The 22,696-nt window shown below is 42.5% G+C and overlaps 1 protein-coding gene across 1 annotated transcript; it reads left to right on the forward strand.

The window, feature by feature from the left end:
* Positions 1–4,500: 4,500 nt before the first annotated feature.
* On the forward strand, positions 4,501–16,776 carry FAM240A (family with sequence similarity 240 member A; the record flags this gene model as incomplete). Its single annotated transcript, XM_082414261.1, is given in 3 exon segments — positions 4,501–12,766; positions 16,507–16,598; positions 16,601–16,776. Coding segments are annotated over 3 exon segments (411 nt in total). The 5' UTR covers positions 4,501–12,623.
* Positions 16,777–22,696: the final 5,920 nt, after the last annotated feature.

Genomic DNA, 22,696 nt, shown 5'->3' on the forward strand with positions numbered 1-22,696 from the left:
CCTTTCCTGGTCCAGTCAGCTTAACCCAGAAAAGCAGCCAAATAAGGGCTAGAAACATCATGCAACCGACATAAATACTTCCAGTGTTGCAAAACCCAGGTTAGTGAGAGGTTGGGATCAGCTAAAGAAATGTGTTGGCTCCCCAATTTCTGCCTTATTGACCTTGAACTTGCCTGTAAAAGGCCTAACATTGTTGAGGGGCAGTACTTGCAGCTCAGCGTTGAATGAAAGCACCTTCCTCTAACGAGGGGCTTCTTAGAGCCCCATTGCAAATGACAGAGATGGCCCTTCCTGGGGGCTCTGCCACTTCCTCAGTCTGGGCTGCAAGTGTGTTTCCTGCCAGCCCTCTTCTGACCGATGACTCATAACTTCTTTGCTTCCACTCAGCCTCCAAGCTTAGTAAAGCAGCCCCCTTCCTTATACATGGGGTGTCTCACAAAGTCTCATTTGTGAACCTGATGGCTGGACCAGGTGCCCACTTGCCTGGAGCTGAATGACTCTTGATGGTTAGGGTTCCTGGTGTGCAGCCTGGTCTCTCTAACTGGGTTTCTCTTGGACTGTTTGGCGGGAGGGTTTTTTAAGCTGGGTTGTTATCTCCTGCAGGAGAGGCATGTTTTCATGCTATTTATTTCGCTCTCTCCCTGCCCATCCCCACCACATCTGATAACACAGTTCTCAGAGCCAAGAGTACATGCTGCACAGAATGCAAACATCTCAAGATTCAGCTGGGCCCTGGCAACCCCTGGAATTCTCCTTCACCATTTTGGGACAACCCATCTCAAAAACTGAGTCAGTACAAATCCCTTGTTTCCAAGAAAGGAGAAAGACTGTGTACGACGACAACAGCAACAATAGCGGAAGCAAAAACATCTCCATCTATCAGGGTCTCCTCTGGGACAAGAGCTATGTGAGGAGCAAAGCAGCTGCATTTTCCAAATGCTCTGCCTGGTGGCAGAGTCTTCTCCTAGGACTGTGGCCTCTGCTTCTCTCCTGTCCTCCAAGGACTGCTTCAGCCGCACGGCTCTTGCAGTTGCCCTACTAGGTCAGGCCAAGTTCAAGGAGGGAGTTGTTCAAACCCTCAACTCAGAAAATGTCCCATTTCCACTGTATTGGGCTGTCTTAGGAATAAATGCAACTAGAAACCAACCAAGCAGCATCAGGCTCTGCAGCGTCCCCACGACTCGCTTCAGAAAGCCTGAAACCTGGGTGCTGGGAGGGCTCGGAAGCTGTGACTCTTCCACTGCAAGCACACCCAGCACCCAGGTCTTGGTGCATCAACACCTTTCTCCAGAAAAGGAGCCAGGGCTGCAAAGAGAAATGGCTGATTCCAGTGCAGGGGCAGGAAAGGTACAAGATGAGCCAAAAAGTAAGGAGGTCCTCAAAGAAGGATGGGGACATGTCAAAAGACACAGAAGCCAGCTTGAAGAGGCTCCCCCTGGCCAAATGTGCAACAATCTGGGCATCAAAGTTTTAAATGGTAGTATGGATTATAATCCATTGAATAAAATAATAATCTATGAATCCATACTGACGATATATAGACAGACCAATAGACTGAGAGATAGTTGAGAAGAGCAAATTCTACTGTAGAATGCCAACTAATACATGTAGAAGGAAGGATGGTATTAGAAAATTACAGTCGCAACCATTATAATAAGAAATGTTTCAGGCAGGAGTCATCAGTGGGTGCTAAAACTGGAGGCTGAAAGTTTGATGAGCAACAGGATATTTACAGTCTCCTACTTGTTCCCCACAAAATACTTATTAATTAAGGGAGAAATAATAACTTTACAGTGGATAAAACTGGCAGACACTACGTTAATCAATGATCAACAGAGACACCACCAACGTAGAAACAAATGGCTATCTGTGCGTCCTGCTGGGGTGCCCTGAGCAGGAAACATCACTCCAGTGGTACTTATGCCAAAAACCCATAATCTGATTCTAACGATGACAGGAGAGCAAACAAAACCAAGTTGAAGGGTATTCTACAAAATACTGACCTATAGAATTAAAAACTGTCAGTGTGACGAAAGACCCAAATAAATTAATTAATTAAAAGGTTGAGGAAGTGTTCCAGATTAATGGAGATGTGACAAGTGAATGCAGTATACACACGATCTGGGATTGGATTCCAAATTGCTATCAGTTGCATTGAGAAAATCTGAAAAACATTTGTATGTAAGATAATAATTTTAAATTTCCTCATTTTGACCACTATATGGTGGTTATATAAGTGAACGTCCTTGTTCTTAGGAAATACACACTGAAGTATGAAGTATTTAAGAGTAAAGGGGCAGGATGTCTGCAACTCACTTTTAAACAGTTCAGAAAGGAGATGATGTATGGATGGATGGATGGATGGATGGATAGAGATGATAGGTATAGAGAGAGAGACAGATGCAGGAAATGCTACAGCAAATGTGGCAAAATGAACATTTGGTTAATCTTGGTGATGATATGGAATTCTCTGTACTATTCTTACAAAGTTTCTGTTAAGTGTGAAATTATTTTAAAACAAAAAGTTTTTAAAAAAACAAAGCAAAACATGACAAGTGAAAAGGAAGATACTAAAAAAATATTTGCAGGATGGGAATACAAAGTGGTACAGCCACTCCAGAAAGTAGTTTGGCAGTTTCCTAAAAACCTAAACATGTACTTACCATATGACCCAGCAATTGAACTCTTGGGTATTTATTCCAGAAAAAGAAAACTTCTGTTCATAAAAAGCCTGTACACAGATGTTCATAGAAGCTTTGTGTATAATAGCCCCAAACTAGAATGCACCAAAACATCCTTCAATAGGTAAATAATTAAAGAAGCTGATGCAGTCACATCATGGAGTACTACTCAGCAAAGGAACAAACTATTGATACACACAACAGTTTAAATGGATCTCAAGGAAGTCAGGCTGAGTGCAGAAAGTCAATGTCAAAAATTTACACACTGCATGATTTCCATTTATATAGCATTATCGAAATGACAAAATTGTAGAGATGAAGAACAAATTAGTGGTTGCCAGAGGTTGTGGGTGGAGGGAAGGAAGGAAGTGGCTGTGAGTATAAAAGGACAACACAAGGGATCCTTACGATGGGGCAAGTCTGTATCTTGACTGCGATGGTGGACACATAATCTGCACATATGATAAAACTGCACAGAGCTACACACACACACACACACACACACACACATGCACACACACAAGTGCGTGTGAAATGGGTGAAAGTTGAAGAAGCTGTGTGGATGGTACCAATGACAGTTTCCTGGTTTTGCTATTGTACTATAGTTATGCAACGTGCTAACTCTGGGGGAAACTGGGTGAAGGATGTGCAGTACCACCCCGTACATTTCTTTGCAACTCTCTGTGAATCTATAATTATTCCAAAATAAAAAGTTCAAACCAAGAAAACAGCAAGCCCCCGACAGAGCTTGTATGGGCTGCCCTGCTGACACTGCCATGGCCTCTGCTCCCAAGAGATGTCCCTTGGGGAGTCTGGCCTGTGTGGTGTCCTTTCTTCTCACTTTATCTGGCAGCCCCACAGCTTTGCATGAAGTCTCAACCCCCTTCACTGTGTAACTTATCGCTGGGGAACAGATGATGGAAGCACAGGGCAGAGACCCAGAGAAATCTGGGTATGACCTTTAACAATACTGGAGCTCACATTGGATTAAGGGCTTTGAAGTCAGGCTGCTTGAGTTCAAACCCCAATCTGTCTCTTACTATCCATAAGGCCTCAGATAAGATGCTTAACCTGTTGTGCCACAGCTTTCTTATCTATGAAGTGGGAGTGATGATAGTCCCTGATCATAGGTATATGATGTATATCATACTGTGTTTCTACCTATAAATCTTAGAACAGTACCAGACACCTAGAAAGAGTTAATAAGTGTTAGTTGTTATTTATAATACAAATAAAAACAATTGTTTACCATTATTATATCTCTCTACAGGTTTAATCATTCCTATTTTACAATGAAGAAGCTGGGACTTAGCAAAACTAATTAGCTAGTGTGGGTTGACTAGTGACAGAGCCGAGATCCAAATCCAGAGCCTCCAAGTGCATGCCCTTTCCAATACGTCTGTCTGAGTCAGTGTGTGTGGAAGCCTTACCAGAAAGAGGAGGAGGGGAAAAATTCAGAAAGCAGAGAAAAGGAGAAAGAATAGATTATATTCTAGGAAGAAAGATGTGAAAGAACATCTCAACTGACTTAGACTATAAAGGAAATTTACGTTCCCACTTATTATGAGTTCCTAAGGTAGGGAGCCTCTAGGGTTGGTGAATTCAGTGGCTCAGCAATGTCATGGATCATATGTGTCTATCTTTCGACTCTGTGCTGTCAATTCAAAATTCAGTCAAATTAGGAAAATCATAAATGTTTGTCCTTTGGAGTAAAAAAATTATAGAGGCTGTGAAATTCCACGCCAGGGCATTAAGTAGGTTTTCAGATCACTTGTGAGCACAGAGGAAATAGAAACATTTCAGAAGCTTAGTTTGATAAGTTTTTTCTTAAAGGACTTGCTAATGGCTTCACTAAAATTTGAGGAAGCTCATGTAACCAAAAAGGTTTTCCCAGCATATAACATGTCTGTAAAAAACAACAACAACAAAACTTTCAAGTTAATCTTTCACCTATTAAATATTGTTCCACTGTGGATTTCTCTTAAAGAGGAAAAGGGTATTAAAAACTTACAGTAGAAATATTTCACTAGCTTTTTTACCCTATCCTCTCTGTTTGCATATAACATGTATCAAGAGAAAAACACTAAAAGCAAAATGGGTATTTTTACTTTACATATAATCCAGTGATATCAGCGTTGCTCTTGCTATCATCTTGAATAGGTGATGCTTTGAGGGGTTGCTTCCAACTCTACCTCCCTCTTTCCCCGATGAGAAAACCTCCACTGCACTATCTGGTTCTGCTGCTCCATGAGGCATTCATATTCGGAGAGAAAAGACTTATTAAAATACCTCTGCAGATTCAACATCAGCAATTCCACTTGCTTCACTGCCCTCAGATTTTGCAGTGGAGGTTTGAGCTTTGACACTGAAACTCATGTAACTAAGTTATAAGCATGCTTACTAGTAGCCTAGCAGGGTTTGATGATGACCTGACTGTTCTCAGACAGGGACCATCCCAGATGTTTAACCCAAGAACACAACAAGCTCCTTGAAATGGCTTGAAGGCCCCTTTCAACTGAGAAGCCCTTCTCGGTTTAATGCCTTTGCTGGAAGATGGTCATGGGTGTCCAGTTCTTGCTCCTGCTGGGGGACAACTAAGCAAACTGTGAAATGTTATCACCAAGCTCCCCGAGTGGATTAGCAGCTCCAAAGGGCAACACACATCTCTAAGTCGTCCTGTAAAGTGACCCCAAAGTGTGACTTGTCACACCATCCTGGGCTCATTTACCCTCTGAAGGGCAGAGGGCCGCTTTGCCTGATGCGCAGCAGGTTTAAGCTCACGGATAATCCAGAGAATGTTCTGAACAATAACTGTGGTTCCAGCCAAGTCATGGTCCGGGCAGGGTCTGCCAGGGCAGAAGCTCGCCTGCCCTTGGGTGGGCAGGGGGAACAGGCAATGGGAGCTATTTTTCAACAGGAAGCAGGTCACCATGTCCCTGGAATGAGACCTCTGTGATTCTGCTACTAATTTGGTGCCTGTAACCTTGAAAGGCTGAGGCATTTCTGAAACACCTCCACTCGGCATATAAAGGGTTGAGGCCCTGAGGTTTCAGGACAGGCCGTGGACTTTGCAAACTCTAGAGCTGCAATACTCACCCTCCTTGACACTGTATCAAGACAGCAGCAGATTCATCTCAAAGGTAAAGGATTTTGAACTTGAGTGTGCCAGGGATGGAAGTTCATCTTGAACTTCTTGGGGGAAGCAAATGGATAGACTCCTTGTAACCCTGTCTTTTTCAGCCACTGGGGTTCATCTTTCCCTCTGAACGCTCACCTTGCATCTGCTTGGGAATGACTTAGAAATCTTAATGGGGCTTTTCCATATCTAATTTATATATTTAAGTGATGCATTCAAAACAAGCTAAACTCTGTGAGAGCGCCAGAAATCAGTGCCAGTGTTCATTTAACACGGCACTGATAAGATGAAATCTTGTAAATGAAAACAGTGCATATGGAGGGAGAGATGCTAAAACCCCCAGAGGAACCAACATCCTCAAGGAATGTTCAGATAGAGACTCTCAACCACAGTCGGCTCCTCAGAAGACATGCTTAAGAGGGTGTGCTAAATTCTGGTCTTTGTAATTCTGAAGCAGAGCTTCTTAAACTTTCCTATGCACGTGAATCATCTAGGGATCAGCTTAAAATGTAAATTTTGATTCAGATTTTGGTCTTGATAAACTCTGCATTCATAACAACTCCTAGGTGACGCCGGTGCTGCTGGCCCATGCGACAACTGAGAAGCAGGGTTCAGTGGTGTTTCAGGGATGGTAAATAATCTTTAGACTTTGCAATGACTGAAATCTTATCAAATAGCAAAAAGTCAAAAATATTTCCGCTCTGTTTTTAAATTTTGATTTTTATATTAACATAGAGCAAAATGACTCTTTTGTGTGTTCTCAGTTCTAAGAATTTACCACACATTCAGCTCTGTGTAACCACCATCACAATCAGGATACAGAACAATTACATCACCCCTTCCCCCGACCCCACCAGTTTCCTCATGCTATGGCTTTGCATTTATACTCTCCCCCTACCTCTAACCCCAGGCAATTATTATAGCCTTGTCTTTTTGAGAATGTCATATAAATGGAATCATAGAGGGTATAGAGTCTACTGAGATTGGCTTCTTCCACTCAGCATGAATGCCTTTGAGGTTCATCTAAGTTATTGAAAGTAGCAACAGTCTGTTCCTTTTTATTACTGCACAGTATTCCATTCTATGGATGTTCAACAGTTATTCACACATTCAATGACTATTGGTTGTCTCCACATTTTGGCAATGACAGATAGAACTGTGTGTGGGTGTATAGGTTTTTGCTAGAACGTAAGTTTGCATTTCTCTAAGCTAAATAACTAGCAACGGGATTGCTGGGTCATATGGTGGGAATATGTTTAACTTTATAAGTTATAACATATGAGAGTTCCAATTGCTCCATACCTCTCCTCTCTAGCACTTGATATTGTCAATATATAAATTTTTATTTTGGCCATTCTTATAAGGATGTAGCAGTGTCTCTGCACTTTCCATTTAATTTGTATTTCCCTAGTGGCTAATGATGTTCAACATCTTTTAACATGCTTAATTGATATCTGTGCATCCTCTTTGGTGAAGTGTCTGCTAAAGTGTTTTGCCCATCTTTTAACTGGGTTGCTTGCTTTCAAATTGTTGAGTTTTGAAAGTTCTTCATATATTCTGGACACAAATCCTTTATCATATACGTGATTTGCAAATATTTTTTTCTCAGTTTGTATCTTGTCTTTTCATTCCTTTTGGAGAGCAAAGTTTTCTAATTTTGGTGAAGCCTAATTTATTAATTTTTCTTTCATGAAGTGTGCTTTTTGTCATGTCTAAGAATTCTTTGCCTAGCCTCAAGCCACAAAAAAAACTTCTCCTATATTTTCTCTTAAAAGTTTTATAGCTTTACATTTTATATTTGATCTATAATCCATTTGAGTTAATTTTTATATAAGGTGTGGGGTTTAGGGGGGTTTTGGTTTGGGTTTTTTTTTTTTTTTTTGCATATTGGTATCTTATTGTTCCAACACTATTTGCTGAGACATATCTCTGTTGTGTCTTTTTTTTTTTTTTGCCGATATCACACATCTTCATTATTGTAGCTTTATAGTAAGACTTAAAATCAGGTAGTGTAATTCCTTCAACTTCATTCTTCATTTTCAAAAGGGCTTTAGTTACTCCAGTCCTTTTGCCTTTCCATAAGTTTTATAATCAGTTTGTCTTCATCTATTTTTAAAAATCCAATTTGGATTTTTATTAGAACTGCAATAAATCTATAGATTAATTTCGGGAGAACTGATATCTCTGCTATGTTGTCTTCCAATCCATTAACATGATATGTCTCTGCATTTATTTAAGTTTTCTTTTATTTCATTCATCAGCATTTCCCAGTTTTTAGCAACCATATTTTGCACACGTTTTGTTAGATTTATATCTAAGTATTTAATTTGGGGGGAGTTATTGTAAATGGTATTGTCTTTTTAATTTCAATTTCCAATTGTCCACTGGTAGCATATACTAATTTCCATGTATTAAACTCATATCCTGCATCTTCGCTAAACTCACTTACTAGTTCCAGGAATTTATTTTTTGTGATTTGCTTCATGGGCACTTGAAAAGAATCTGTATTCTGTCGTCACTGGGTAGAGATCTACCAACTACACTTAGATCTAGGTGGCTGCTGCTGCTGCTGAATTTATCTATATTGGTGATTTTCTCTCTACTAAGTTCTGCTGTTTGGGATCAGATCCACACATGTGCAGCCCACAGGCCAGCCTAGGCGCTCATGAGCAATTTTTAAGGATACCCACCTCCGTGGTATCCCTGGTAATTTCCAATTCCCTGGACTCCCCTTTTTCAATCCTCTGGCCAGAAACTTAGGGCTTTAGTTACCTGCTCTGCTGTGCACTTCTGGTGGTGCACCCACACCTGGGTCATGTGCTGAGAGGACAGAGAGAGAGAGAGAAAAGCAGCGAGGGTCTGCTCCATCCAGTAGGACCACAGCTCCTCCTATCAGAGCAGGTGGGTTTTGCGTCTCTGCAGGCCCTGCTGCTGGTCAATTGCATTGCTGCTGCCAAGCTCCCTCGCCTTGGAATATCCTGGAGACCCGCAAAAATGGGGAAAAGGAAAACTAGTGATTTCCCTCATTCTCTGAGCATCAGGAGTCTCCTTTCTTCCTAGAATCAGAGGACTGCTTGGGGCTCTCTCTGTCCACGTTCCCACTTCTGAGTTTCCTGTTGACTTGAGTCTAAACTGGGGATACCAGGATAAAAACAGAAAACTTAGCGCCATTCAATGGTAATTGGAATTCTGGCCTTCTTCTCCAATCCACCTGCTACTGTTTACGTCTTGGAGTCCACAAGCAGTTGCACTGAGTATTCGGTCCAGGCTTTGGAGCTGCGTTCTTTGGAGAGACGGGTAGAGTGTGCTTCCTCCATTTTATCTGGAACCGGAACCCTATTTCAAACCATGATCTTTATGAAGCTTTTTGAAATGTTGTTAAAAAAAAAAAATAAAGAACCATGAAATAGTTGCTCTTAGGAGGTGTTGGGTATGCAAGAAGTGCATTGGTGGCACACACAGTCGGCTGGGATGCAGTGAGCCACACTAGCCGAGAGTCACAGGAATAATTGATACGTCAAAATTCTTCTTAAAATAACGCTCACATTCCTCAATTTGGGTTTAATACTCTGAGTGACCAGAGACTTAGGAGACTAAATGGTTGGCACAGCAATTAGCGCTCACAATGGACAAATGTGCCTCTGTTTCAGTTGACTCACTAACATCATTTGGCACTTTGTGCAGCACAAATGCCTCACAGATGGTGACAAGTTCAACATACTCTGTTTAACTGAATTCTGTGAAGGTGTTACACACTGTCGCTCTCTTTAAGCACTCATTAATTTTGTGAAGTAAAGTTCATAATTGTCATTGAAGTTATGGCTTTTCTGGGTTGGTGGTGATTGACTGGAAGGAATACTATTGATTCTCTTGAGAGGAGTGCAGTCTGGTGGATGGTATTCTTGGCTGAGCAGATACAGACGAATAGAGCCATTTCTTTATCAAGGACAATCACCTGTGTTTCCAAAAGGCTTTCCAACTATTGATATCTTCCTCATCACATTTCTGCAAGGTGGAGTAGTTGTCCACATTTTAGAAGCCAGAAAACCAAAACACAAATGATCCCAGAAACATGTATTACCCATGAAGGAGTGGGCTAAACCCTAACAATGAGATGCTGGGTCTCCCAGGAGGTTAGAGCTGGGGAGCTTGGATGAATCTCCAGTCCAAAGACAGAAGACAATTTTTCTCTACGCTTATTTTATTTTATTTTTAAAATATTTATTTTATTTTATTTCTTTTATTTTTGCTGTGCCGGGTCTTAGTTGCAGGACACAGGATCTTTTTGTTGCAGCATGAGGACTTCTTAGTTGCGGCATGCATGCAGGATCTAGTTCCCCGACCAGGGATCGAACCCAGGTCCCCTGCATTGGGAGCACGGAGTCTTACCCACTGGACCACCAGGGAAGTCCCTTCCTACGTTTATTTAGGCATAACTTGTGTGTAATAAAATCCACCTGCTTTAGATGTACAGTTTGATAAGTTTTGGCAATTGTATACAGTTGTTTAACCATCATGAGAAGCAAGATACAGAACATTTCCACAAGCTTAAAAGGCTCCCCAGGCCCCTTTGCAGTCAGTCCCCTCCCTCACCTCGACCCCAGGCCACCCCATCTGCTTCTGTCACTCTGGTTCTGCGGGGCTCCCACCACAGGCCTCTGCACAGTCCACTTCCTGCACCCTGGGTGCTCCTACCCACTCATCCTGCGTGTCCCTGCCCCGAGGAAGCACCCCGAAGCCCTCAGACCAGGTCAGGTGACTCCAGGGTGCCCCTCACTGGCCCCACAGACTTTCCCTCAATGCCTGAAGCACTGCCACAGGGACCACTGCCACTTCCAGGCCATCTCTTCAGGATAAAGATAACTTGGAGATGGGGGGCATTTATTCAATTCAACAAATATTTATTGAGCACCAGTACATGCTTTAATATATTTAAATAAAACATAGGATAATCACATTTCCTAATAACTCTGGGGGCTTACTGCAAGGTCAGTTGGATCTCTGCTCTTTTGCCAGGAAAGTATGAGATCACTGAGCACTTCCAGGGGATAAGAAAGTCACTTTCCTCCTCCCTAGGGGACAGTTGGGGGCAGTGGATGGGGCCTGGGCCCTGAGTACGACTGCTGCCCCACTTACCAGCTGTATGACCTCGATAAAGCCAAATTGCTACTCAACTTTCTTACCTGCAGAATAGTGCTTACCTTGCAAGATGGCTGTTGCTGTGACCTCCCTATGCTCAGCCCTCACTACCTCAGCGTCCCTGGGGCCAGCTCTGACCCAGACGTGACCATCACATAAGAGGACAGGATCAAAGACCGAGTTCTCACCTTGGCTGCACATTAGAATCACAGGGGGCGCTTTTAAAAATCCTGACACCCAGGCCACATCCCAGGCTGATGAAATCAGACTCCCTGGGGACTGGCATTTGTTTTTTGTAAAGCTCCCCAAGTGATTCCAAGGTCAGTCAAGGTCAACAGACACTGATCCAGAAAGAAAAGAGAAGTAGAATTATTTCATGTCTGTAGAAAGAAAGTTGGGGGAGGTTGTGATAATCACTTATTGTTAATTATTACACTATGTCCTATACAGTTTGAGGTTTTAGAACTACAAAAGTTATATTTATTCAGAACTTTATAAACTGCGAAACAATTGAATATTCATGATCAAATTTAATCTTCAGAGAATTTTAAAGATGAGGAGTCTGAGGCCTGGAGAACTTATTGTCAAACAGAAGGTGCATCAAGTTAATGGACAAATAGGTCTGCAGTGAATGTCTGGCTTCAAACCCCTCTCTGCTTCCACCCTGCCCTTGTCAGTCCCTCTGGGCGAGCTGTGATCCAGACCTTCATGTTGATTCCAGACCCAGGTGTCCAGACGCCCCTTCAGTACTTCCCCTTGGATGTTAGCGCCCAGGCAACTCAAACTCTGTCCAGCACTGCTCAAGGTCACTCTGCACGGCCCTCCTCCTCTGGTTGCCCATCTTTGCACAGGCACAGCCAGTGCAGCTCCACTAACATCCCTCACCTTTTTTTACCACATGGCGCTGACCACCTCCAGAATGCCTTCATTACCCTTGCCTCTACCACCTGGTCATAGCTCCTCCCTGGACATTTCCAGGAGCCCACTAACTCCTTTCCCTGCACCCACTCTCACCCTCCAGCCCCTACTTTTGACCTGTCTGCTAGACCAACCAAGGTCTAGGAGTTGGGTAGGGGTTTCTTCATGTAAAAAAGTGAGCATTTTTGAGTATCTGATATGTATGATTTCACACACAAGCGTGTGCACACACACAGGCACGCACAAACCTCAAAGCTGCTTGTTCGGTTGTGTCAGATGTTGGGACCATTTTCTGTGACAAACCTCTTTAGTAAAGGGCTTGAAAACATTCAGAAGTGTGCAGCCTGCCTTCTGCCAGTTACAGTTGTGGGACCACAAGCAAATTCTATCACTCCTCAAATGTCTCACCTATAAAATGAGGAAGGGAATGTTGACTCATGGGGATGTGGTGATAACTAAAGGCATAAAATGCTTGTCACACACTACTTGCTGATAAAAAGCTGAGGGGCTGTTCATCTGTAAGGAGGAAGGAAGGACAGAGCTATTTGCTAGGTGCCTGGGACACGCCAGGCTCCAGCAGGGAGCTTCTGCCTTCACATCCCTGGATCCTGTCAACAAACCAGAGTGACCCCCCGTGAGGTTCTGTGCCTGACCTGGGTCTCCCTCAGGTAAATAGCAGGGTCTGTACCTTCCAGAGTCCAAGAGAGCGTGTTCTACGGGGGTTCAGCTGATATTTTCTTTTTCAGGGGATGAACAATCAGTATGTCCGCCGGGAGGTCTTCTGCCGGAACACCTGTCACGAGCTCAAACGCTTCTGGGAAAGAGAAATTGGCAAACAGACTTATTACCGAGAATCAGAAGAGCATCGCCTGGGAAGAAGTGCACTGGGAAAGTAAGTGGCTTGTCTATTTTTTATTACTGATAATTAATTTTTAAAAGTAGACTTTAATTTTTAGGGCAGCTTTAGGTTCACAGCAAAACTGAGCAGAAAGTAGAGAGCTTTCATACACCCCCTCCCCGCCATACACAGCCTCCCCTACCAGCAACATGCCCCACCAGAGAGGTGCATCTGTTACAATCCATGAACCCACATGGACACATCATACCCACCCTTACTTGTCTGTTTTTTAAAAGCAAAATTGATTTCCCCAGAAGAACGTCAGATGGGCATCCTAAAGGACATAATTATTTTGATTTTCCATGCATATGGTCCTGTCACCATCTATGGTTATGGGCAGTAATTTTAAAAATTCTTTAGGACTTCCCCGGTGACTCCGTGTTCCCACTGCAGGGGGTGCAGGTTCAATCCCTGGTGGGGGAACTGAGATCCCACATGCCGCGCGACAGCAAAAAATAAATAAATAAATAAATAAATAAATAAATAAATAAATAAATAAATAATAAATTCTTCTAAGCTAACAAATGTACACTCTAGTTCTTATCTGTATAAACAGAAAAATCTCTCCTCTCTGTCACCATTTCTAGTGTGTGAGGGATATACTAAATTTGGGGAGCAGATCAGCAGATGTATCCATGAAGAGCAATCAAGCAAAGGAGACAATGACCAATTAATTCTCGGTGCTCGTTTGGGTAAAGACACAGGATGTCCTGCGTGTTCTAGGAGGAGGGCCAATGGGCTCTCAGCCCTCTGGTGTGCATCCCTGTTCTAGCCAAGCAAGTCGAGCGGAGAGCAGTAACTCACGTGAGCAGACCAGGGTTGCTGTCTCTGGAAACAGTGGCACCTCACCACCCTCACACATACTGCCTCTCGATGACTGCAGGGGGTCACCCACAGGACACAGGGAAGGACAGGCCGGGTCGTCTACCCCCTCATAGGGAACAGCTCAGCCACTGTCTGTTCACTAAGACCACAGCTAGTGTGTGGCCAGTTGCTGGTGGGGCAGGTGTGTGCTGGCCCAACGGCAGGGCCCATGACCCCATACTGTCAGTCCATGGTTGCTGGGCTGAGAACATGCATGAACTCACAAGAGTTAAATTCACTGTTACCTTCCAAAACCCCGTCCTGAGCCCTAGAGGCGAACCCAGCCTCTTCCACATGCAGAGAACCTGCTCCGCCATATTCCTGGCCACAGGCAAGAAAAAGCAGACTGTCCTACCTGCTGAGACGTTGTGTTAGGGCATCTTGTCCAGGGATTCTCAGAGAAGCTGAGTCAGGTGGCCAGTCATCTGGGGAGTCCCTGCCATCTTCCTCCCCCGAGGCCAGGCCACTCATCATGCTGCACACCAGAGGCCACACTGAGGCCTGTACCACGTGTGTGTCCCCCGGGGCAGTACACAGAAGGCCTCAGGTGGAGTGAAGCTGACCTGCGGAAGATGCAAAAACCTTGTCTCTAAGCAAGGAGTAAGCCAAGGGGTGAATAAAATAGGCTCTGAAACAAACTGTGGTTTATTAAAACATTAAAATATATGTGTGCAGGATCTCTCCATGCACATAAAAAGGACTGCAGGAAAGACACTTTCTGGTTGGTGGGGTCGCAAGACTCTAACTTCTTATTTATCCTTCTCCTGCCTCTTCTAATCTGAACCTGGGTAGTCTGGCTCCAGAGGGTCTCTGCTCCTCACCACTACTCCACGTTGTCCCTTCATAAATTGTAGAAGACAGTTCTGGTTCATTAGGTTGTTCTGAGGCTTGAATAAGAAAATGTGCCTAGAGACTTCCCTGATGGTCCACTGGTTAAGACTTTACCTTCCAATGCAGGGGGTGCGGGTTTGACCCCTGGTCCGGGAGCTAAGATCCCACATGCCTCGTGGCCAAAAAACCAAAACATAAAACAAAACCAATATTGTAACAAATTCAATAAAGACTTTAAAAATGGTCCACATCAAAAAAGTCTTAAAAAAAAAAAAAAAGAAAATGTGCCTAAAGCACCCAGCATGGGGCAGGGCCCAAGGTCAGGGCTCACAAATGTCAGGCCCCCTGCCTCCTCCACACTCCCACTTAATCCAGGATTGAATATAGCAGCAGCAAGATGCTAAAGGAAGAGCCCTCCGGATGAGTAGCAAGTCTCCCTGTGCCTCAGTTTCCTCCTTGTTATTTTTATCATAGAGAAACAAACACTGACAGAAGAGGGATGTTGGGGAGTTACTGCCTTTAATTAGTGGGGAGCAGTAGGTTGATAGTGTTGTTCAACTGTATCCTTACTGATTTCTTGTGTTTTACTGATGGTTGAAATATCGGTACTGAAGATTTGCAGATTTGTCTATTTCTCCTTACAGATCTATCACATTTTGTTTCATGTATTTTGAAACTCTATATTAGGTACATAAATGTTGAGGATTATTATATACTCTTGATGAATCAAACCTTTTATTACAAAACAACCCTCTTTCTCTTTGGTAATATTCTTTGCTATGAACTCTACCTTGTCTGTTGTTAATATAACCACTCCAGCCTTCGTTGATTAGGGTTAAGATGGGATATTTTTCCACCTTTTTACTTTTAACCTATTTGTGTCTTCATATTTAAAATGAGTTTCTTATAGGCAACATATATTTGGATATTTTTTAATGCAATCTGTCAACCTTTGCGTTTCAATTGGATTACTTATGTCATTAACATTAATTGGTATGATTGGGTTTAAATCTACCATCTTGTTATTTGTCACCCGTTTCTCTCAACAGTTATTTATTCCCATTCTTTTTCTGCCTACTTTTGAATTAAATATTTTTTATGATTCCATTTTATCTCCTCTTTTGGCTTTTTAACTATATCTCTGTGTGTTATTTTAGTGGTTGCTTTAACATTTACATATACATCTTTAACTTATCACTGTCTACGTTCAAGTGATACATTATTTCCTGTAGAGGGTAAGAACCTTACAATCATATAGTCCCATCTCTCCGCTCCTGGTCTTTGTGTTATTATACAAAGTACAATTTGACTTCCACATATGTTATAAACGCCATATTACATCATTAACAGTTTTGCTTTGAACTGATTATCTTTTTTTTTGGCTGTGCCGTGCGGCTTGAGGGATCCTAGTTCACTGACCAGGGATAGAACTCGTGCCCTCTGCAGTGGGAGCGCAGAGTCCCAACCACTGGACCGCCAGGGAATTCCCATGAACCACTGACTATCTTTTAAAGAGATTTAAATAGTAAGAAAAAAAAAAGTATTAATATGCACACACACAGATGTCTTTCCAGGTGCTCTTCATTCCACTGTGCAGATTTCCATGTGGTGTCATTTTTCCATCTGCTTGAAGGACTTCCTTTAACATGTCATATGTGACAGTCTGCTGGTAGTGAATTCTTCCAGTTTTTGCATATCTGAAAACAACTTTATCTCACCTCTGTTTTTGAAAGATAGCTTTGCTGGGTAAATAATTCTAGATTTAAGGGTTTTTTCCCCCTCTTGTACTTTAAAGATATTGCACTTTCAAGGGAAATTTCAGAAAATTAAGACTAGAATAGTGCTCAAACAGAAGTGAGAGCTCAAACATGTATATATTTAAATTTGCAAGTCTTCTGCACACCTTTTAAAACCCGAACACATGCATGCACACACATGCATACACAGACACTTTCAGAATAAAAAGGAAGGAAGCTTCCCTGAACCAAAAGCCATGGAGATGAATACTCTGTTTGTGTATATTTTGTTTCTATTTTCAGGCTCAGAGAAGAATGGAAGCAGAAACTGGAAACAAAGCTGAGACTACGGAACAATTCAGATGAGACAGAAAAGCGGGCCAATGTTGGCCAAGAGCTTCACTGACACAAGAGGATACAAAGCACGGAGATCACTCTGCCAGGACAAGCCAGTGCAAATCCCTGAGTCCCTTTGCTACACCATACAGATCCCATACTATTGTTTCCCCCACCTGTAAATCCTGTGGAGATTTACCTGTGAATCCTTCCCCACTGCTGAGTGGGGATTATTAGCCAAGGCAGTCCTCTCTGCATGGGGACCAGAATATTATCCCCAACATGTCTAAAGACGAGATTATCTAACAGCAAAGCTCCATGCAGCACACTTTATTTCCATATAATTATCTTCTAATTTTGAAATCCCGATATTTGAAATTCTAAGCACATGAGGGGGGATGATTTTCACGGTCACACTTTAAACATCGCACATTAGTTTTGTTCCACATTTCTCCTAGGAAACAGCACCATGTAATCCTTTCTCTTGTTTTCTCTTTATGAGACGAGAAATGCACCTATCTGCAGAAATAAAAATATTGTAAATAGTCATCAAAATAAGGTTTGCAAATTAACTGATCTAATACTATTTTTCTCCACATGAATTTAATAGGCTTATTAAAAAAATGTTTACGTAGAACCATTCAATAAGATCGGGATAATTTTAATAAAACTTGGTTGCCATGCCATCACTGGTATACGTGCTCTTCATTTTGTTGCTTTCTTTTAAATCTCCACATGCTGGCACTAGTTGGCTCTCTGTCAGCTCAGCTAAAGTATATCTGGCCACCCCAACAAAGTGCTTGTCACATAGATTCTGGACTTTGAAATATCATTGTCACTGCCCAGCAATCTCTCAGGTCCCCATACAGGGTTGCTGCTTCTAAAAGTGCAAACTGTAACTAGGCCTGGTGCAACATTTCCCAACCAGGGCAAAGGAGCAGAGAGATACATGCTGTAAAGTACTTGATGGTTGTAGGCAGTGCCTGCAAAGCCTTACATATTCAAGGGGCAGTGTTACCAGGAGACACAGAGAGCAAGGCAGAGGCAATTCTGAACAGAGCAAGTGTGGTGTTCCAGTCCTCTAAATGCCCTGATGTGCCCTAAGGTGCTTCCATCCACATCCCCAGGGAGCCCAGATGGGAGCCACCAGGAGGCAAGAAGAGTTGGGGGAGCATTTCCTCAGGTTCCACACTTATATGATCCAGGAAACAGGGCTTAGAGCCCTCCTTCCTGCTATGGTCTCTCATTCAACCTGGGATTCAATTCAACTAATAAACCATGAATCCCAGCTGGGTTCATTTGAGATTGATGAAAGAGGAATTTTTGTTGGGTATAAGAGGGAAATAGGAATTAAATAGAAGGAGAAGAAAAGACAGAGCTTTCAGTCTGAGAGTCTCTCAGAAGAAAAGGCCTACCATCATGAACTGCAAAACGCTGCTGCTGGAATCTAAATGCAGTCAAGTGAGGCAGATAATGCCTGTGAAGATTCGTTGTGCATTAATTCATTCACCGCATACCTGGCACTGTGCTGTATGACCAAATGCAGCAGAGTAAACCAGAAGTGATGACTCTGGAGGCTACAGTCTAGGGAAGATGGCAGAAAAGCCAAGGCAATAAGTGTGAGGGACTAAATAGCACTGGGAGCCACAGCAGGCAAAGGTGCCCACCTGATATGGGGACCCATTCTGGTCTAGGGAGGGCTTCTTAAGAACAGGGTAGTTAAACCCAAGTAAGCATGATCCAGTGAAGGCAAGATTCAGGGCTCAGGTCCTGGGTGCCTTGAGGGAATACATTTAGCTAAGCTAGAATGGGAGTGAGGAGAAGGTGTAGCAAGAGCTGAATCTGCAGAAATCAGCATTCAGGGCCTTGCTGGCTGAGAGTATGAGCTTTTCCCAAGGGCACAGGAAGCCACTGTAGGGTGTTGGCCAGGGGAGAGCCACAGTGGCCATGGTTCAGGATGATTACTTTGCACAGAAAGATGGGAGGACAAAGGTGGGAAGGCCAGCCAGGAGGTTCTGCAGATGCCTCCCAAGAGGTAAGAAGGCCCACAGAAGAAGAAGGTCCTCAGTGCCCTGGCAGCAGGGACTGGGGGGGAAAGAGACAGGGAGAGAAGCATGAGTGCCTTTTCTCACAGTACTAGAGGCTTGAGGTCAAAGATCAAAGTGGCAGCATGGTCGGTTTCTGGTGAGAGCTCTTTCCTGTCTCGTAGATGGCCGCTTCTCACTGTGTCCTCACATGGCATGAGGAGAGACAGAGAGAAAGGGAGGGAGGGACAGAGAGAACAAGCTCTCTGGTGTCTCTTCTTATAAGGACACTAATCCCATCACAAGGGCCCCACCTGCATGACCTTATCTAAACCTAATTACCCCCCAAAGGCCTCATTTCCAAATACCATCACATGAAGGGTTAGGGCTGCAGCATATAAATTTGGGGCAGGGTAGGGTTTGAGGGGCAGGGAGGACACAATTCAGTCCATAGCAGAATGGGATGCTTTCAAACTATGTATCAAGTCCTGGACACATCCCATTTATAAAATTGACCAGGCTCAAACAGCAAAAACTTTGAGAGCTGAACTATGGTGTGAATACCATAGGTTTCAAACTGGCTTCTGGGTAGCACACAAGCAACAGACCACAAAAGCAAAGGCTTTGAAAAGTAATTGACATTTAAAGTGTAGCCCACGAAAGTGGGCCAGGACATGCGTTCTTAACATAAACAGATTGACTGCCTACTAAAATAGATACATAAAAAGGAGAGTCTCCTAGCCTTGTACTCAAAATGTCCAGGATACAGTCCAAAATGACTCATACCAAAAGCCAAGAAAATCGCAACTCAAATGAGAAAGGATAATCAACAGACACTTAGTACTGAGATGACACAGGGGTTGAAATTATATGACAAGGATTTTAAAGCAGTTATATAAATGCTTCAACAAGCAACTACAAGCACTCTTTAAGCAAACAGAAAAAGTAAAAATATCAGCAAAGAAACAAAAGATATAAAGAAAAATCGAATGGAACTTCTAGAAATGAATGCTACAATAACCAAAGTAAACAAACAGACAACAAAAATAACACTGGATGAGCTCAACAGCAAAATGGAAAATACAGAAAAAAGGATCAGTGAAGTTTCAGATAGTTAATAAAATCATCTAATTTGAATGAGAAAGAGAAAATAGTTTTCTTTAAAAAAAAAGAAGAAAGAGTGTCAGGACCTGTGGGACAATAAGAGAAGATCTTAAATTTGTGTCACTGGAGTCCCAAAAGAAGAGGATGTCCACTTTCACCACTTCTATTCAACATAGTACTGGACGTCTAGCCAGAGCAATTAGGCAAGAAAAAGAAAATAAAAGGTTTATCTCTGTTCACAGGTGACATGATCTTATATACAGATAACCCTAAAGATTACATACACATACAAAAGAAACTGTTAGAACTAATAACAAATGAATTCAGAAAAGTTGCAGGATACAAAATAAACACACAAAACAAAACGTATTAGTTGCATTTCTAATACACCAACAATGAAATATCTGAAAAAGATTATGAAAAAAATTCCATTTGTAATAGCATCAAAAAGAATAAAATACTTAGGAATTAACCAAAGAGGCAAAAGACTTGTACACTGAAAACTACAAAACACTGCTGAAGGAAATTAAAGAAGATGCAAGTAAATGGAAAGACATCCCATGTTTATGGATTGGAAAATTTAATATTGTTAAGATGTCAATACCACCCATAGCAATCTACAGATTCAATGCAATCCTATCAAAATCCCAATGGTGATTTTTACAGAAATAGAAAAACCTGCCCTAAAATTCACATGGAATCTCAAGGAACTCCAAATAACCAAAACAATCTTGGAAAAGAAGAAGAAAGTTGGAGTTCTCATACTTGCTGATTTCAAAACTTTCTACAAAGCTAAAATAATCAAAACAATGTGGTGCTGGACACATAGGCCAATGGAATAGAATAGAGAGCCAAGAAATAAACTCTTGCATATGTGGTCAGATGATTTTCAACAAGGGTGGGAAGACCATTCAATAGGGAAAGGACAGTCTTTTCAGCAAATGGTGCTGGGAAAACTGGATACCCACATGGAAAAGAATGAAGTTGGACACATACCTTATACCATTTACAAAAATAAACTCAAAATGGATCAAAGACCTAAACATAAGGGCTAAAACTATAAAAATCTTAGAAGAAAACAGGGGGAAACTTTATGACATTGAATTTGACAATGATTTCTTGGATTTGATTTGGATATCCTAACAAATAAAAATAGATAAATTGGACTACATCAAAATTAAAAACTTCTCTACATCAAAGGACACAATCGACAGAGTGAAAAGGCAACCCATGTGATGGGAGAAATCATTTACAAATCATATATCTGATAAGGGATTCATATCTAGAACATATACAGAACTCCTAGAACTCAACAAAAAATAAACAACTTAATTCAAAAATGGGTAATGGATTTGAGTAGACATATTTAAGTAGAAATTCAATAGAAATCTCCAAAGAAAATATGCAAGTGGCCAATAAGCATGTGAAAATGTGCTCAACGTCATTAATCATTAGGGAAATGCAAATCAAAATTACAATGAGATACCACCTCACACCCATAAGATGGCTACTATCAAAAAAAACAGAAAATAAGAAGTGTTGGGGGGCTTCCCTGGTGGCGCAGTGGTTGAGAATCTGCCTGCCAATGCAGGGGACACAGGTTCGAGCCCTGGTCTGGGAAGATCCCACATGCCGCGGCGCAACTAGGCCCATGAGCCACAATTACTGAGCCTGCGCGTCTGGAGCCTGTGCTCCGCAACAAGAGAGGCCGCGATAATGAGAGGCCCATGCACCGCGATGAAGAGTGGCCCCCACTTGCCACAACTAGAGAAAGCCCTCGCACAGAAACGAAGACCCAACACAGCCATAAATAAATAAATAAATAAATAAAATAAATAAACCCAAAGTTTAAAAAAAAAAAAAGTAAGCTGAAATATTAAAAAAAAAAAAAAAAAAAAAGAAGTGTTGGTGAGGATGTGGAGAAATTGAAAGCCTGTGCACTATTAGTGGGAATGCAAAATGGTGCAATTGTTGCGGAAAATATATATCAGTTCCTCAGAAAATTAAACATAGAATTATCATATGATCCAGCAATTCCACTTCTGTGTATACACCCAAAAACTGAAAGCAGGATCTTGAAGTGATGTTTGTACACTTATGTTCATAGCAGCATTATTCACAATAGCCAAAAGGTGGAAGCAACCCAAGTATCCATCAATGAATGAATGGATAAGCAAAATGTGGTATATCCATACAATGGAACACGATGGAGCCTTAAAAAGGAAGGGATGTCTGACACATGCTACAATATGGATAAATCTTGAGGACACTAGGCTAAGTGGAATAAGCCAGTCATGAAGGAACAAATACTGTATGATTCCCACCAGGCCTACATGGAATGGGGAAGGATCAGTTTCGCAAATAAAAAGTGAAGAGTGTACTGAGTAGAAAATAATTAGTCTCCATAAATCCAAGGGGACCATGACCAAATGGCAAACACCCACAGGACCTCAACAGACCTCCTGTTGGAACCCAGTCACGCTTCCACCCTTAACTGTTCTGAGCAGCGTCTGCCCAGAGCTAAACTCAGAGGAGAAGTTTCTTTCTGGCTATTCCTCTCCAGATCTGTGGTCCCCCAACAGCCATGCTTGTACCACAAAATCCTGTCCTGACTCGGGTTCAGAAGAGAGAATGGCACAGATCCAGCAGACATTTCCCCAGGGTGGGGTGGGGTGGGGCCAAGGATGAATCCATTTCCTTCCGAGCATCTGAACTAATAGCATGGAGATCTGAGAGCTCCAGGGGCCACCACTGCCCTCAGACTGGAAAGTCTAACTGCTGGGAAATGAGAGGGAAGTAGACACCTGGTGAAAAACATATGGGCGACAAAAGCGCCCTCCATGGTTCTTGGCAGCCTTCCACTCCCACTTCTGGTCCTTCTCAGGGTCTGGCCGCTTTCCCAACTTGGGCTCCACGAGGTACTGCTGCATTTGTATAATAAATTCCCTTACTGGGGCTTCCTTCGGGGCGCAGTGGTTGGGAATCTGCCTGCCAGTGCAGGGGACACGGGTTCGAGCCCTGGTCCGGGA

The sequence above is a fragment of the Balaenoptera physalus genome, assembly GCF_965194825.1.
Source record: "Balaenoptera physalus genome assembly, chromosome: 11".
Taxonomy (NCBI): domain Eukaryota; kingdom Metazoa; phylum Chordata; class Mammalia; order Artiodactyla; family Balaenopteridae; genus Balaenoptera; species Balaenoptera physalus.